We start from the raw sequence: 18,625 nt of genomic DNA on the forward strand, positions 1-18,625 counted from the left end.
AAACTAAAATAAAACCTTTTAAAGTGAGTACTTTCAAAAGTACATTTTTCTTTGTCCTGGGCAAAATGTGATTTTTGTGAGTACGAGATATAAGTCTGTGAACGTATATATCCGGACTCCGCAGTTCACAAACCTTGCCGCAATTATTAATCACGAATATAGTTATTTTATCACGCAGTTTTATAGGTTATAAACTGTTAACTATTTGTCTTCAAAAATGTCGTTTATTCTCTCTCTCTCATTCCGTTTTAAAATGCTTTGATACTTTTAGCTTTGGTGCAGATGAATCTATTTTGAAACTCGTGGAATTTGTTTACTCGGTCATCATTTTGTCTGAAGCTAAGTTTAATATTTACACACATTTAAGAAATTGCAAAGCTTAATGAAATGAACCAATAACATAAACGTTTTTGAGTGACGTCATACAACGCTATAAAGAGCGTGGTTAGGTGCCGAGTGTTGTGAGGATTTGTATGTTGTCGATGTTAGTAGTGGTGGAGTAATATGGTGTGTTAAATAAGAAGGTGGACGTATGTTTTAGCATTTTTAAATCTTAGGTTACACCACGAAAATTACAAGGTAAGAATAAGTGCCAATCTTAAATATTTTGAAGGCTGGAAAGCCCGTAAACAGATAACGTGAGCCAGTAGTTGTTGGCATTAACGTCGTTATGGTGTCACCCGAGCTGTTTTTGGCTGTAGCTGAGTGATGTGTTTTAAGTAGACATGCCCAAGGCATAGTAGTAGCTGCTGTTTTGCCAGGAAAATTCTTACTTGTAATGACTATATTACGTAATTGATTAGATTATGTAATATGAAGTAATTATCTGGCGTTTAATTATGATACCAGGAATTATGAAGGTTTTATATCGTCGTAAGACTGACGCCATGCTTCGTCCTAAGACGACCGTAAGCTATCTCATGTTTGGATTCTTTCTTCAAGGCCAAACTTTGTAATCAGTTTGACGATGTTGACATTGCGCAATAAAACAACTTTTTTTCAGTTGAGTGAGTAGCACTTCCTTAAAATTGACATTTCGTCACGGCGTACTCATTTGTTGGGTATATGCGAAGGAAACATTTAGTTTTTACGTCTAATGCACAATGAACAATACGATACCGACAGGAAAGAGCCGCAGATCTAAGTTAATTTTACTTTTTTAAAAAAGGTGCTACAAATAAAATATGTTACTTCCTAAGGCTACTGCTCAAGGCTTTATATGTATTTTTAAGTCGTATTGACAAGAGGAGAAACTAGTTCTTGCTAATACTGTAGTGTTTTATTACTTATACTATGGAAGGTGTAGAAGGTGATAATGTGTTTGAACTTCAGGGCGAGTTTAGGGCACGTTCCAATACGTGGCCTTTACCCCGCCCAGATAACTTAAATGAAAAAGATGGAGAAAAGACGGAAGGAATGACAGTGGTCAATGAACAGAGTCAAGGATCACCACCATCTGATATCACAGTTGGAGGTCAGCCACCTAAAAAAAGTTCAGCACGTCGCAATGCATGGGGAAACATGTCTTATGCAGATCTTATTACACAGGCTATCCAAAATTCGCAAGATAAACGTTTGACTCTCTCTCAGATATATGATTGGATGGTGCAGAATGTTCCTTACTTCAAGGATAAAGGGGATAGTAACAGTTCTGCTGGATGGAAGGTTTGTATTTGTTATTCTGTTAGTATAGGTACAAATATAAATTAAAAATATTAGTTGTGGAAAATAAAGCTATAAATATATGTGTACAAAATAAAATGTTTCTTTTTGTTTTAAATACTTGCATTATTTTTAGTAGAAATAATGATAATAAAAATAATTAGTAAAGTTTACTTATGACTGCTCTGCTGTTAAAGTACCAATCAAGATGTCAGTTAGCTTGTTTGATTCTGGAATACATTTTTTTTTTTAAGCTTTGCAATCAGGGTGTTCAAAAAGTGAATCTCTCTCTCTCTCTTTCTCTTATTTTGTTTGATGTGAGAATGTATGTTATTTTCATTAAGTTAGGAGTACAATTTATAAGGTTAGTGTATGTGGATATTTGTTCAGTGCAAAATAACTGTGTTGCTTGATAGAGCTTCAAAGTGTGGTTATGATGTTCTTGTTATTTATAATATTGTCAATTATTGTAATTGTTACATGAAGAAACATTGTACTATCAATAGTTTGATTTTTATCCATAAATAAACATTCAGCCACACACAGATAAGTAGAACTGTTAATAAATAGTTTTTTCTAGATATTTTAGTTTTTGGCTGTTATGCTTGTTTAAAAATGTGTACAAATGTGCTATTTATGGTACATGTACACTTTGTTACTTAATGTAAACTTATTTTGTCAGCTTATAGAAAGTACTAGTTATTTTATCAAATCTGTCTAGAGTGTAGTAGCAAAAAAAGGTTTTTATTAACAGTGCCTTATAACTATTATAAAGGGTGATGGCACCTGACTGGATGATATGTTCATCAAAAAATTGTTAGTTGTACATATGGGTTTTATTGTTTAACCTTTAAGTAGCAGGAATGTTGTAGGTAGCATCATTAGTTGATGGTGGCTGCTCTTTAAGGGTTAAAAACATCCAGTTAAATCTTTATCTGAACTAGTTTTATTAGGTTGTCGAGAAATAGTCGTTTTTGAACTGCGAAGTTTGGGAAAAGTATAAACTATTGTTGTAAAACATACTTTGATCAAAGTAAGCACCATTTGCTTCAACACACTTTTGCAAATGTATAACAGTGCTGTTTATGCCCTTGCTTTAGAAATCTGAGTTTCTGTGGTCAGTGGACTCCCTGAAAGCTTCTGCAGCTGCCTGGACTTGAAAGTGTTTATTGTTCAAAATGTTTTCAGAGTTCTTGAAAAAATGAAAATCTGTTGGGGAAATATCTGGAGAATAAGGTGGACCAGGCAGAATGTCAATTCCCAATTCATCCAATTTTTTGGAGCATCATCCTTGACACATGGAGACAAGCATTGTCATGAAATAATAGGACCCCTTCGACTGACCAGATCTGGGTTCTTCTCGTGCAACTTCTGATGCATTTTGGCCAATTCTTCACAGTATTTGTCTACTGTGATTGTTTCCTCTGGATTAAAAAAAATTGTAGTGAATGATGCAGGCCACAGGCAACCTTTCTTTGGTGAAACTTGGGCGTTGGGGCTGTTTTGTGATTGAACCATTGTGCATATTGTTTCTGACTGTTGTACAGAATTCACTCTTCATCACATGTCACTATCTGTTCAAGAAATGGGTCATTTCAGTTCTGCAATAACAGCACAGAGCAACTCTCGTAACACTGGTTTTGTTGATCTTCAGTCAGCTCCTGCAAAATCCACTTATCCAACTTTTTCATTTTTCCAATTGTACTCAGGTGGTTGGCAATGCTTGATTTGCTTGTGCCTAGCTTTTTTCTGCAAGTTCACTTACTGTTGTTCTGTCTCAACTGCTTCCCTTAATTTGTATTCATCTAAGGATGGCTTCCTTCCACAACCTTCATGGTCTTCAAGACTTTTTATCTCCATGCCAAAATCTTTGGAACCAATGCTGAACTGTACGTTCAGTAACAGATCCATAGCTGATTGCCTGGTTCATGTTCTGTGTCATTTTGGTAGCTTTTGGTCCATGTTTGAAATCGGCGGAAAATCGGATGAAAGTCATTCTTGTCCATGCTGCTTTGTGTGTTGCATGACTTGCTCTGAGTAAAGTTGAAACAGCAGACATTTAAGACGCTTTGTAAGCAACAAACATTGGAAACCAACCAACCAATGATAAGTTGCTCAATATTCAGCTTCTGAATGTCATTGTTGGAATAAAAGAGAATTGTTTTTATACCCTGTAATAGTTACATGGTTAACATTGGAATTGCCAAAGTTACTGTTAAACATATATATCTGTGAAATAAAAATGTTTCTATGTAAATTGTAATGTCTCTAGGGTATTGAATAATTCAATAAATAATAACTGTTTTCTGCTGCTGTTTTTGGAAACTATTGATAATTTTTCTAAGTCAGTGTTAAAATGATGTGATAATTTAATTCTAGATTTTATAAACATCCACGTTCTTTATTCAGAGGTTGATTAAGATTTGAGTTTCCCTTTTCTCATCCTGTTTGTAAATGGGAAGTGTTACATTTTTTACCTTTTCAATGCATAGAATGGTAAAATTAATATTAAAGCAATAGGACATTTCGGAGTAGTAGTGATAGTTTTTAAAACAAAATGTAAAAATAAACAAGCTGTAAGGCTGAATGGATAGTTATTGATACAAGACAGGTTTTGGTCAAAATAACATATGGTCAGAAAATACATTATAATAAAAGAAAAAAAAAAAAAACCCAAAAAAACCAGGTATTCTGATTTTAAACATATTATCCAAGAAACCCAGACATAGTTGTTTAAGGTGATAAGTTGAAGAAAATGGAGAATGAAAATAAATGTGATTCAGTTAAACTAAGTTAATGTTGAATGGGATATTTCAGGTTTTGGTATTTAGGACCTTTTTGGTTTGTCACTGACACACAGAAGAAAGAATGGCTAATAAGTTGCTAAAGTTTGCTTATGGTATTAAGATTTTTAAGTGTTTTTGACTGCAAGGATGCTACAAAAGAACTTTCATCTTCTGATGAGTTGTATTGGTGGAGAAATAGAAAAATTTGCTTCTGGCAGTACAGTTAGTATGGGCTTACTGAAACCATGATATGTATGACAAAGTTAACACATTGGTGGCAGTTGATTGCCAAACAAGTGCCTCCTCTCCAGTTAATGGCTCAAAATTAATACTGCTAGGAGATAGTCTTAGCAGCTTTGCCATAACAAGAACAGATTTGGCAAGTTTAGTATCGACAGAAATTGAGCTTTAGATCATTTAATTACAAGTCCCTTTCCAAAAGCCAAACAAACTTGAAGTAAAAAACATATTGTGAGGAATTGAATTAGCATTATTTCTTCCTTCAGATGTGGTATCTGCTGGCACTTAATCATGTCATTTATATTACATAATTAGACAGTTACTACATTACACACACAACATCTATTAATAATAACTTGTTGTGCTACATGTTTTGTGCACTCTTCTCATATAAACTTCAACTATAGTTTTGGATGTGACTTAGTCATGAGCTCTGTCCAAGATGCTAATTAGCTCAGGATACAGTGTCATACATGTACAATAATTAACATAGAGCTGTTGAACATAATTACTTCTTCATTTTATTGCCAGTTCAGGAAGAGGAAGAGATTTTTGTTGTCGTTAGTTTCTCTTGTCCAAGTATTATCATGTAGGTTTCAATTTTTTTTTTTTTGTAGTTTGTTGTTAGTCTACCTTCTGCAAATGTTACCATATAGGTTCAATCTACATGTGTGCAAGTTTAATATTGAAAATAAGTTTCTGAATGTACGTGTATTCAGTGAGTGCCTTTGTTGCCCTTTAGCATGTAAATGTCACTTGTCTTAGTTTTCATGAATTGTACTTTGCAAGTAGTTTTTGTGTGTTTTTTAATAAACAATTCCAGGGAATACGTGATGTTTTCTTATCGAGCTAGCCGATGTTGCTAAACCATTTCATAGCAGGCTCGATATAACATACACACAATTGTCTACACATTTACACACATTAAGTATTTGCACTGTAACTTTTGATGCACCATGTGTATCTTAAAAATTTTGGTGAAGAATACAAGTTTTTTTGTACAGAAAAAATTGAATTTTTTTTAATGAAATATTTTTGCTAAAGATTTATTTGTGAAAGTGCTGTGTTTCATTGCTGTTTCAAGTGCAAAGTGATTTCATGTTCTGATTTAAAAAAAAACAAACTATTCTTCATCTCAAAAATCTCAAATATTATTTGTGTAATCTCTAAACCTCTTAAATACCTTTTCAAACATTTGTTTTTAAAGGTGAATTTTCAACAAATTTAATAATTGCCTTAGAAACTGTACTTTAGTTAGGTATAATTCCTGTGTGGTTGCCATATTTTCAAACACTTTATTCTTGGAGTAAAAAATGAAACAAAATATGCACGTCCTCGAACTCAAGTTCCTCTCGGTCGTTCAGCTGTTTCTGTGATGTTTTACAACTGTGACGTAATAGTTGCCGAACATGCTTCGTTGCATGCCGACACAGGCTGGCAAAATGACTATTCAGTTTTCCTAGTCTTTTCCATATCCACCTGACAAATCTGCAATAAGCTAAGTATCTATATAGCCTGAAAATGCAAAATTACAAACTTATAACCTTAGTAGAAAGTCACTGTTCTCTCCTAGCTATTGTGAACTTTTATACATATTGTTTTGAATCCATATATGACCATTTCATAAATATGAGGAGAATATTTTCAAATAGGTCAGCTTGCAAAATAATATTAAAATCAAAATACCCAGTACAGTGATTGTGGAAGGGCCGAGTATTAGTTACTATAGTCGGCAAAGTATAAACAAATAAAACCCAGTCTGTGATACCAATAATTTATAAACCCCAGACAGGTTTTGAGATTCTCAAAATTGCATGTGAAATAATAGACCATATTTGTTGTCATGACTTAGACTTACCATTCTTCCACTGGAGGTATGACAGACTCTCAACTGGCCTGGGCGCTATCAGTATCATTCACAGTTCTGCTACTCTCGTTCATGGAACTGTCCTCATCACTAGAACTTGTCAGATCTGTGTCAAAAGTAACTGTTCTAGGTTCGTTCAGAGTAGGTTCGAATTGATATGGCGCTACTCAACACTGATCAGAACACAAAGTCAAAACAGACTCCATCTCTGTTTCTCTGTATGCACTGGCCGTGTTTATTTATATTCAACACACTGGCATTGGCGGTTTGTTTGGCAACTATTACGTCACAGTACTTTTCCTAGCGGAAAACGTAAAAACTGAAACGTTTGGATTGCTACTTGGAAAGGTCTTTTTCTTCACTAAGTTCTATGTTTCATTTATTAGCACTAAGTTTTTATAAAAAATGTGAACCTGCAAAATTAATCAGTATTAATAGTTCCTTTGACTACAAAGTTTTCTTTTTTCTGTAAAATTCAGCTTTAAGAAGACATTATTTTTTTTTTTTATACTATAACTATGGGGAGTTTGTCAATTGACTAACCTCGTCACAATTATGTAAAAATATATATAAATTTGCTTTTTTATTGCTAGAAAGACTACATGTAATAATGCAAAAATACAAATGTTAGTCTAAGTTCCCCTCTGTGTGGATTCCTGTACGTGGTGAGGGGACCTCCCAGGGAAGGTTCTGTTCTATCTGGTTACCTTCTCCGAGATCTAAACATCCACCCACGTGTTTGCCGTGCGTGGCGACCCGTGAAGGGGAGGAGAGGATCCTGGTGGTTGAGGGGTCCAACCCTAACACACCACTTTGGCCTCAAATTCCTGTAGACTGGCGGCCTTTGGGTGGCCCCCCCCCTTGGGTCAATCGGCTGGTCCACTTGGGCTAGAGTCAACCAAGTACCAGTGTTGGAAGTTCTCAACGGGTGTTGTGGACATTGTGTCTGATGCTGGTGTTTATGTATAGTGCTCACGAAACTCTGGCGTTGCTGCATTGTCCTTGCGTGACTTTGTAGTGCGTCCCCTTGTAGGACTCCATGGTGGGTGGGGTCAGTGGGTACCGAAATTTTTTCTTTTTTCCTATGGATCCTCTAAAAAATTTAAATAAAATTGTAAAAAAAAAGTCAATGGGTAAGCGACCACGTCTTGAATACTCAGAACAGCAATCTTCAACATCAGTAACACACGTACCTCATTTTCTTATATTACATTCTCTTTCGGAAAAACCTTTAGGGCAAATGTCCCCTTTTTTATTCAAAAGGGACTAGAGGGACTTGCTGGCTCTCCAAAGTCAGTAAAGAAACTTTGATCTGGTGACATATTGGTTGAAACATCCACATCCCAACACAGTGAACTCCTCTTGAATTCAAAGGCAATTGGGGATATACCTATTGAGGTTACACCCCATGCTACCTTGAATTCTTCACGAGGAGTTATTGTTGAAAGGGATTTGAAGAACGTTCCCGAGTCGGAGATTCTCACTGGTCTCTCCACTCAAGGAGTTTTAGCAGCGAGGTGCATCCGTGTTTCCTTGGGTCAGACCATCACTGTTTGTTCTCTGTACCTGTCCCCTGGAGAGACATATGATCAATCAGATCTTGATGCTCTCGTTGAACAATTGCCATCTCCATTTCTAATCCTAGGGAATTTTAATGGACATCATCCCCTCTGGGGAAGTGGTATTATTTATGGGAAGGGCCGATCTGTAGAGCGAATGCTCTCTGATCACAATCTTTCTCTTTTCAATACTGGTTCTTCCACTTACTTTCATGCACCTAGTCAGTCCTTTACTGCTTTTGATCTCTCAGTTTGCTCCCCTTCATTATTCTCCCATTTTTCATGGAGGGTTGACAGTAATCCACTAGGCAGTGATCATTTTCCGATCCTTGTTAGAGAGACTGGCCGTGGTCGATGCCACCCTACCCGCGTGCCCCCGGTGGAAGCTGGATCAGGCAGACTGGTCCACTTTCACTGCTCTTGCAGAACTTGATCCTGCCATCGTAAATCAGCCATCAATAGATGACTGTGTAGCAGTGGGAACTGACTGTATTACACATGCAGCTGCTCAGTGTATTCCTAAAACCTCGACACGTTTTCCACGATATCCTCGTCCGTGGTGGAATCCTACTTGCCACTTAGCACGGAAGGCTTAAAAGCGGGCCTGGGATACTTTTCGTAGATATCCCACACTTTCAAACCGGTTGCTTTCCAACGGGCCGTGCACATGCCAGGTGGGTAAGACGTCCAAAGCCAGAAGGAATCTTGGATTAAGTTCACAACCAGCATATCTTCTACCACCAGTTCCAAGATCATATGAGACAGGATTCGAAAGGTTAATGGGCACTACAATTCTGTCCCCCTCTCAATCTTACTCTCTGATGGTCAGGAGGTGACTGATGTTCGGAACATTGCTAACACTCTAGGTGAAAGCTTTTGCCGGGTATCTAGCACTTCTGCTTGTTCCTCCATCTTCCTGGCCATCAAGACTTGGGCAGAGCGATCACCTCTTTCCTTTCGAACTGACTGTTTCTTTGACTATAATTGTCCCTTTACCCTGGTGGAACTAAAAATGGCCCTTCATCGGTCTGCCAGTACGTCTGTTGGACCTGATGATATTCATTATGACATGCTGCACCATCTATCTCCTGCTTATCTTGATGTTCTTCTGATTCTTTTCAACCGTATCTGGCAGGAGAATGTTTTTCCTGATGCATGGCACCAGGCTATTATTTTACCTTTCTCTAAGCCAGGGAAAGATCCCAAGATTCCTTCAAACTACCGTCCAATTGCTTTGATGAGCTGTCTCTGCAAGACATTAGAAAGGATGGTTAATGCTCGTCTTGTTTGGTTCCTTGAATCAAACAACATCCTCTCGCCCACCCAGTGTGGGTTCCGTCGACAGCACTCCACCACAGACCACCTAATTCGTCTTGAAACATCTATCAGAGAAGCCTTTCTCAACCGCCAACATCTTGTATCAATATTCTTTGACATAGAGAAGGCTTACGACACAACATGGAGGTATGGCATTTTGCGAGACCTCCATACATATGGGTTACGTGGCCATCTACCCATGTTTATTAATTTTTTAATGGACAGGAGATTCCAAGTTCGTGTGGGTTCGACACTTTCCCGTTCTTTTGTACAGGAACTTGGAGTCCCTCAAGGCTGTGTATTGAGTGTTACACTCTTCAGTATAAAGATGAATGCCATCACTGAACAACTTTCTCTCACTGTTGCGAATGGGCTGTATGTCGACAACTTTCACATCTCATGTCAGTCGTCAAACATGAGATATATTGAGCGGCAACTATAAACCGCCCTCAATTGTGTACGGAAGTGGACTCTGGCTTAACGGCTTTAATTTCTCTCTCTCCAAAAATGTATGCATGCACTTTTGCCGTCGACGGGGTATTCACCCTGATCCTGAACTTCATATTGGTGAAGTTTTGCTGCCAGTGGTCCCGGAGACCAAGTTCTTGGGGCTTATCTTTGATCGTAAACTGACCTTTATACCACACTTAAAGCAGCTTCGGGTCAAATGCACAAGAGCACTGAACATCCTCCGTGTTCTCTCTTCTACCAGTTGGGGGGCAGATCGTTGTTCAATGTTAAAGGTATATCGTGCTCTTATTAGATCGAAAATCGATTATGGATCAATGGTCTATGGCTCTGCCAGATCCTCGGCCTTAATGATGCTGGACTCCATTCATCACCAAGGACTTCGACTCTGCACTGGGGCTTTCCGTACCTCTCCAGTTCAAAGTATATACATTGAATCTCATGAACCTTCTCTACACCTTTGCCGTTTGCAACTATCTTTACAATATACTTTGAAACTTCATTCCTTACCAAAGCATCCCACCTGGAAATGTGTTTTCCTTCCTCGGTGGGCAGTACGTTTTCAGAACAGACGATCTGTCATTGCTCCGTTTGGCCTTCGCATCCAGGCGCAATTGGATGAATTGGGATAACATTGCAGATTACACAGATTGGCCCATCCCACCATGGCTTATTACAGCCCCCAAATGTGACCTTTCTTTCAGTCACCTAAAAAAGGCAGATACTCCAGATTGGAAGTACCGTCTTTTATTCAATGAATATCTTTCAAACAATCATTCAGTTCCCATTTATACAGATGGTTCCAAATCAGGTAATTCAGTGGGCTCTGCTATGGTTTGCTATGGGTCAGTAGTTGTGCGCAGAATCCCTTCTACAGCTTCTGTGTTCACTGCTGAACTGTATGCCATATCTCTTGCCCTGGATCATATTGCAGCTGAGCAGTACTCCAACTGCACTATTTATACGGATTCGCTTAGTTCTATACTTGCCTTGGAATCGCTACACGTTAGCTCACATCCTATTCTCGCTGATATTCGAAACCGACTGGACCATTTCTTATTAGCAGCTACTTCAATCCAGTTTTTCTGGATACCAGGCCATATTGGTATTCGTGGGAACGAGCTTGCAGACATGGCAGCTAAATATGTCTGCTTCAGCACCATCACTCCTATGCCTATTCCGTACATGGACTATGGTGTTGTCTTCAAGGCTCGGCTCCGTGCCAGCTGGCAGTCCACTTGGAGTGAGCAACGTGACAACAAACTTTTCAAATCAAACCCAAAATTGGACTTTGGCCATCTAGCTTCCGTAAAGTTCGAAGGAGGAAGTTGTTTTCACTAGGCTACGCATTGGTCAGTTTTTTAACTCATCATTTTCTTTTATCTGGAACTGATGCACCAATGTGTAGTTTGTGTAACACTCAAATCACTCAGCCATGTTTTACTTTCTTGCCATCGTTACAATTCTCAACGATGGCAATATTTTAAACATATTTTTTCCCAGGGTCAGTCTGTAACATTGGACAGAGTTATTGGTGATGGTGACTCTGTCCACCTTGATAATGTTTTTAATTTTTTTAATGGCCATTAATCTTTTTAATCTCATTTAAGTGTTGCATATTTATTCATTACATCTTTTTAATTGTGGTTCCTTTTTTACAGTTTTAATCTCTCTCCTTCAATTTGACATTGGACAATGGCCAGAACATTAAATAACTCGACACCAGGACTGGAAAGGCCAACTTCAGGTGACTAACGCTACTGTTTGAACTACTCGTTAGTCGTCCTGGCGAGTTGTTATTATACTTTTGCTGCATATCATTTCACACTTTTACTACTAAACTTTTTAGTACTGGCCATATTGACTCATAACCCGGAACCAGGACTGGAAAGACCAACTTCAGGTGACTGACGGTGGTTTTTATACTTACCTGTTAGTCTTCCTGGTGGGTTATGATCATAACCATTCTGCTACAGGTAGTTCTTTACAACTTTGTTGACTGGATGTCAACATTGGTTTTTACGCCATTTTCTGTTTTAATTGCCATTTCGCTTTTATCTTCAATTACTTTTACAAATTTTACTCCATTTACTTGACTTTATCTTTTTACTGGACATTTGGCTACTCATTATTACGATTTTGCGGAGTGTCTTTTAAAACTTTTATTCTTTTACATTTTGATACTGGTTGCTATGACACATGACCCGGAACCAGGACTGGAAAGACCAACTTCAGGTGATTGACGGTGGTTCTTGAACTTACCTGTTAGTCTTCATGGCGGGTTATGATCATTACCTTTTTGCTAGAGTAAATACCTTACAACTTCTTATACTCTGCCTTCTATCTTAACATTGTAGACTAGGTGTCAACATTGGTTTTATACTTTTTTTTGTTTTACCTTCATTTCCATTTATGTCTATTACTACATTTTTTTTTATTTTGTCTTTACATTTTTACCGAATGTCCTGCGCAGATAGCCTCGCTGCTTTGTGCCATAAAACACTAAATCAATCAATCAATAGTCTAAGTTGCTTAAGTCTCATAATGTTATATTTACTTATTTTTTATTATATTAACCTTCCGGTCATGTCTAGCTAACCATTGTATATCTTGCATTGACACGGTGCATGTGCACATGTAGTTATGTTATCGTGTACAATAATATAAAACTGACTATTAGTCTTCTGTCTTGGATGTGTTTTAGTGAATTAATATTTTATGATATACAGTAACATTTCAGTTGTGTGTGTGTGTGTATTATTACTGTTTAGAAATACATTAAGCTTAATTTTGTTAAAATATAGAACAATAAATATAGAAGTAAAGAAACAATTCTCTCTTCTATCTACAACTTTTGAACTTGGTTCCTGCTGGACATAGTTTGCTAAGTCTTTTAAAATTTCATACATGATGGATATCAAACACATTTTTTTAGATTTTACGTATATAATTGAATAACCAAAAAAATTGCAGAACTATGTTGATACTGTAGAATTGCACTATAATTTTGTTAAATTTAATAATTAATATGTATTTAGGTTTAAAAAAAACAACAAAAAAACTTCAAGCAGACTAAATACACACCTTTTTGAAATCTTGGTTTGAAAGAAATTGGTAGCCTTTTCACAGATTAAAATGGCTGAGAAAACCACTAGGGGGACATTCTAAGTTGTTAGTTGGTTGTTTATATGTATTACTATGTTTTAGTTAGTAGTCTCCAAAAATGGAAAATGTTTAATGGAGCCACTGTGTTTGATTCAGTACACAAATCATATCTCAGTGAAATAGAGATATGAGGTTCTTATTTTGTATTCTAGATTGTCAGTATTGGTAATTTGAGTTTCTAATTTGTACAAAATTATAAATTAGTATTTTGATATTACAAACACCAAATCTTAAACAGTATTGCATTCAACATACCACATGACTCACTAAAATCTATAGCTAGGTGTGTTATTTTAATATTTCCTTTTTAAATTAAGGGATTAAGTCTTATAATATTAAGGTTTGGATTATAATATGAAATTTGATACCAAATGTATGGAGATAAGTTCATAAAATAGTAGTTCCACAAAATTTTGAATTCAAGTCAACAAATGCAATGCTGTAGCTTTTGACCTGTTGCAAAAGGTTTAAATGGCCTGGTTGCCACAACATAATACAGTTTTGTCACATTAGTGCCTGGTGCAAGGTCCTCACAAGCATTGACTGCGGTGTATTTATGTTAGTCATCTATAAAGAGTCATTCTTTTAATATAGTCTCACAGTAAAAATTCATTTCTACAGGGAAGTGCAGTTGAATCCTTGTTATCAGTTTGGCTCATTTTTCAGCTTTCAGGCTGACCAGTGTTAGCAGTAGTTGATTAAGCAAATTTTATTTTGCATCAATTTGTGATGATCTCATTGTACAGTGTATTTATTCAATAGGACATTCATGATGTTCTATAAGCGGTGAATTGTTTCTTGTCATTCAGAAAGATGCAACTTGTGTACTGCTCAGAGCAAGCTTCATGAGGTTATGACTTAACAGATGACAGTGACCTCTGGGGTTAAATTGTTGAGTTTGTTTTTCTTGTAACATATTAAATAGCTTGTATTAAGTTTACAACTTATTTTGGTATCAATTCTGTTTCATAACATTACTATTTAATTGTTTTGTGTATTTTTTCAAACTGAATTATTAGTGTATCATTTTCTTGTGTCCTAAAACTTCTTTTTTAAGTTTGTGGTCAAATTACTTTAATACTTTAAAAAAGTCTTGACAAGAGATCTCTGATCACAGATTATATGCATGTGTGATTGTTAAGTGTTATTGATTCAGTATCAAATTCTTATTGCCAAATTAATTTTCAGTTTATTTTTGCATGGTAGTAGCAGTCGTAATTTGATGCCACTCAACAGTCGCATTTTATAGATGTGTGTTGTTGATTGGCTTGTGATGTTGTATTATGTTGATTATTGCAAGCATTAACCATGTCATATGGTGAGCTGCGGCACCTAAACACTCGACTGATTAGAAAAAAAAAAAATTTTCTTAGTTTTACTTTAGAAGGCATTATCACGTAAGTTTCAATCTTTTGTTATTTGCATAATTTGCATAGAAATAACCGTAAAAGTGTTGTGGAATGAAAGCATTTTGATGCTTTAGTTAATTACTTTTGTTGTCCAAACAGTGTGCTTTTTATTAATAGTAGGGCCAAGAGAATTAAATGTTGTATTTACAGAAGTGTGGAACGTTAATATAAAGAGGTTTATATAGTCTTTGCTTAACAAAAGCATAGCAGTATCTTCTTTACAAAGGTAGTTGAAATAATTGGAAACTGTAATCTGTAATTACTAATTTTGTTATAATTCATTTTTACCATTTAGTTAACATTAGATTTGTTAATATAATTATTGCTCATTTGAATTCAACTATTTTGATTAAATCAATAATTCTAACGAGTTTAACAGATGGGTTTTAATTATAGTAAATGTAATGTAATACATGTTGGTCATCATAGTTTAAATTATAACTTTTGTGGAAGTAACCTTGATACTATTATGGAAAGAAAGAACCTTGGTGGTTTAGTTGATTGGTCTCTTTTAGCTATCCAAGCAGTGTTTGTTGCTAATGGTAGGACAAATAGGACTTGAGATTGTATTTACAGAAGTACTGGATATAGTACAAAGAGATTACAATTTCATTACGTATGTTACTAGTTGGTCCTCATTTGGGCTCCTTACCTTAGAAAAAAACATTGAAATGTTAAGAGAAGGCTTAATTCAAAGCTGTTGTGATAGAAAGTTACATGAGCATAATGTTAAGACCTATGAAATTTTCTCTTGATGAAAAGAAACATGAAACTGATTGGGTGAAAGTATATAAGATTAAAGGAACTGATAGTTTAGATGCACAATATCTTTTAGTTAATACTGGTATTATAAGTGATTACAAATATGAATTTTGGAAGATAGGCTTAGTTTTACTTAATCCAAAGGATGCAATTCTGTTACAAAAAAATTAAAATTTATTTTTGGATTAGGCTGCCTTCCAGTGTGGAAGATGTAGTAAATTTAAGGAAGGGGTTGATAAAGATTTCATTAGGTTTGAGTTTCTCTTTGTGTGTGTGTGTGTGTGTTGTTTGTGTGTTGTTTCAAGTTTAGTTGAGTTGACAGTTTTCCTTAAATGTTAAATATTGTTATTGGGGATGGACTGAAACTCCCTCAGATAAACTACAAAGTAGGGTGAAAACCCTTTATTAAATGTGGAAAATAGGAAAAAGATCCCACTTTTTCTGTTTCTTTTATCTTTCTGTGTTGGAATACTCTAGGTAATCACTGTTTTGTCTGCCTGAGTGACTATTGCGTGATGTGTACTATATGGTGGCATTATACTTTATTTTGTAAGCTTTGTGGTGTTTTTAAAAATTGGTTATACTCTCCAAGTTACCCAAAAATATTAGTCCCTCTTTAACCATCATGGAGGTCATAAAGAATGTTAAAGGAAGTTCCAAAGTGTGTGCAGAAGTCTACTTATACACCAAGAATTCAAGCAGTACACAAGTACGTTGGGAATGTTCTCAGAGGAATGCACTGTCGTGCAAAGGTTGTGCTCGTACAAAGTTAGAGGTAAAGCAACTACTTTCTGTGACCGAACACAGCCATGACCCAGATCCTAACAAGATGGTTGCAGCCAAGATGAAGAACAGCATAATAAAAAATGACTTGAAAAATTTCATGTTATTACTTGTCCTCTGGGTTTTTTGTCCTATGCTCATTATTATTGTATCTTCATGTTAACATACATATTTAGTCTTTTTTTCTATTTAGAAAGATGTGCTTAGACATGCATTGATAAAAGTTTAATGTTTGTAGGTTTTGAGATAATTTTTCATCATAAAATTATTCTTTACATGCACAAGAAGTATGTTAAACTTTCATTTTACTTATACTAATCCTTTTACTTTTAAATCCCCAATTAAATGTTAGTACATCTTCAAACATGCTTCTAATACAATCAGTCCTATACAGTAAACTGAAGTGTTGCTTCTTATTGTATACTTAATTTTGTCTCCATCAAGGTTAAAGTCAACATTCCTTTAATTGGATTAATATTTTTGTATTAATGGTATTTATAATTATCAATATATGTGTAAAATATCTAAGTAAAACCACCCCAAAAAAATGTTTTTAATGAATAAGACTATTCAGATTTATAATTTTTTTTTCAGTTTCTCACTTAGAATACAATATAGAGTGGTAAAAAAAAGTAAAACTAAGATTTCCTACAATTAGCCTAAAATGTACTATAATTCAGCTTATTAAAATTCTGTAATTTTAATATCTGTATTTAAAATTTTCATTTGGCACTAGTGATGCTGCTGCTTTGTCTTGTTTTGATAGGTTGGTTGGTTGTTGCTTAAGTAAGTTTCATAGTATTGTGGAGCATTTGGACAGAATGCTTATGTTAATGACTCAACATTTTATCTTTTTTTGTCTGTGATGAAATTGCAAAATATAATTCTTCATTAGACTTGTAGGGTGATTTTAGATCATTTGCTGTGTTGGACCAGTACATGGTAGCTGATTAACTACCCTAAATGCAAGGTGATGTATGTAGGTTTTCACAATTCAAATATTGTTATAATTTAAATGAGAATACATTAAATGCTGTGGTTGAAGAAACATCTTGGTGTTTTGATTGAAAAATTACCGTAAGTCATCTAAATATTGTATGTAGCTTGCAATAGGGCTAATAGGATTTTGGGTAACATTGGTAGAAATAATGAATATGAGACAAGAGATGCTCCACTGTATAGACTGCTTGTAAGATCATGTTTAGAGTACTGCATACAATGTTAGGCTTCCTTCTTCAAGAAGGACACTGTATTGTTGGAGAAAGTTCAGACAAGAGTCACTGGGATTGTCCTATGGTGAGAAACTAAAATCTCTAAACTTGTCTTCTGTGGAAAGGAGAATGGTCAGAGGGAATTTGATTGAGGTACTTAAGATCATTAAGGGTTTTGGTAATATAGATTCATCAAACTTTCTTGTGTATAAAAGTGAAAACAATAGGACAAGGGGACAGAAATTCAAATTTTGGCAGTGTGGGAGTTGTCTGCAGTTTAGCCAGTATTAGTTTTCAAATTGGGTGTTGGCTTTAGGAATTAGCTGCCTTCAGGAGGGATTGAGGCAGAATATTTAACTGAGTTCAAGAAATGATTGGATGAATATGAGTAGTAAGGAATGGTTATAGTGGGGAGCTATAAGGGACATCCTTGATGGGCTAATAGAATAGAACAGGATGTCTACATAGATTCAAACTAAAAAAAAAATCACACTGGTAATTGGTATAAACAATTAAATTTATTGTTCATATTTTTGCTTGTAAAGATTAGAAACTGACATTTCATCAGTTGAGTTTGTTGCTATTAACAATATTTTTGGCTGTAAATCCAATAATATCTGTAGATTTTGCCAGTTGAGGAAATGTTGCTAGTGTTATGTATGATGATAATAATAATAATAATAATAAGAATCGGAAATAATAAAACTAGATGCATTGAACATCTTAACCACTACTGTTAATGAAAGTAACAGTAAAGAAATAATGGTCGTGTAATAACTTCTTACCAAAAGAGCTGCAAAAATGTTACAGTAAGGAATAGTAAATAGTCTTGGTGAATGTATTTAACAGGATGATAAAAAAAAAAAAAAGCTTCTGTCACTGTTGTGCTCTAGTTCATTATTTTGGTAACCTTACTGCTGATGGTGATTTTAACTCTTAACCTTTTTGCAACAAGCTCTGTACAATATGTGCGAGTTTGTCTACACATTTGTATGAGTTAAGTATTTGTACAATTAATTTTGATACAGCTTCTATATCTTCATATACTCTGGTAGACGTTTAGTAAATATTACAACTTTTGTTGTGCATAGAAAATCGGATTCGTAATGAAATATTTTTCCGAAAGATTTGTTTGTGAAAGTATTGAGTCCATTTTAATACTAGTCTGCATGCAAAGTGATCTCATGTTATAGTTTAAAAAAAACAAAACTTATTCATCCCAAAAATCTGAAATATTAATTGCATAGTCCTTAAAACCTGAATACATTTCAAACATTTGTTTTCAGTAAGACTGTATTTTTTTCTATTTTCTATACCTTCACTATATGGGGTCTTTCACTTGATCGACCTTGTGACCATTATAAAAAAAGAAAAAAAAAAAAACTGTTTTTCCATG

General features: G+C 35.3%; 1 protein-coding gene across 1 annotated transcript in view; it reads left to right on the forward strand.

The window, feature by feature from the left end:
* The first annotated feature begins 421 nt into the window (after nucleotides 1–421).
* Nucleotides 422–18,625, forward strand: part of LOC143223581 (uncharacterized) — a 30,026-nt gene continuing 11,822 nt past the window's right edge. Inside the window, exon 1 of the mRNA XM_076451708.1 lies at nucleotides 422–1,665. Within this exon, the coding sequence (XP_076307823.1) occupies nucleotides 1,294–1,665 (372 nt within the window). The 5' untranslated portion in view covers nucleotides 422–1,293. The remainder of the gene's footprint in view (nucleotides 1,666–18,625) is intronic.

Source organism: Tachypleus tridentatus, chromosome 8 (genome assembly GCF_004210375.1).
Source record: "Tachypleus tridentatus isolate NWPU-2018 chromosome 8, ASM421037v1, whole genome shotgun sequence".
Classification (NCBI taxonomy): domain Eukaryota; kingdom Metazoa; phylum Arthropoda; class Merostomata; order Xiphosura; family Limulidae; genus Tachypleus; species Tachypleus tridentatus.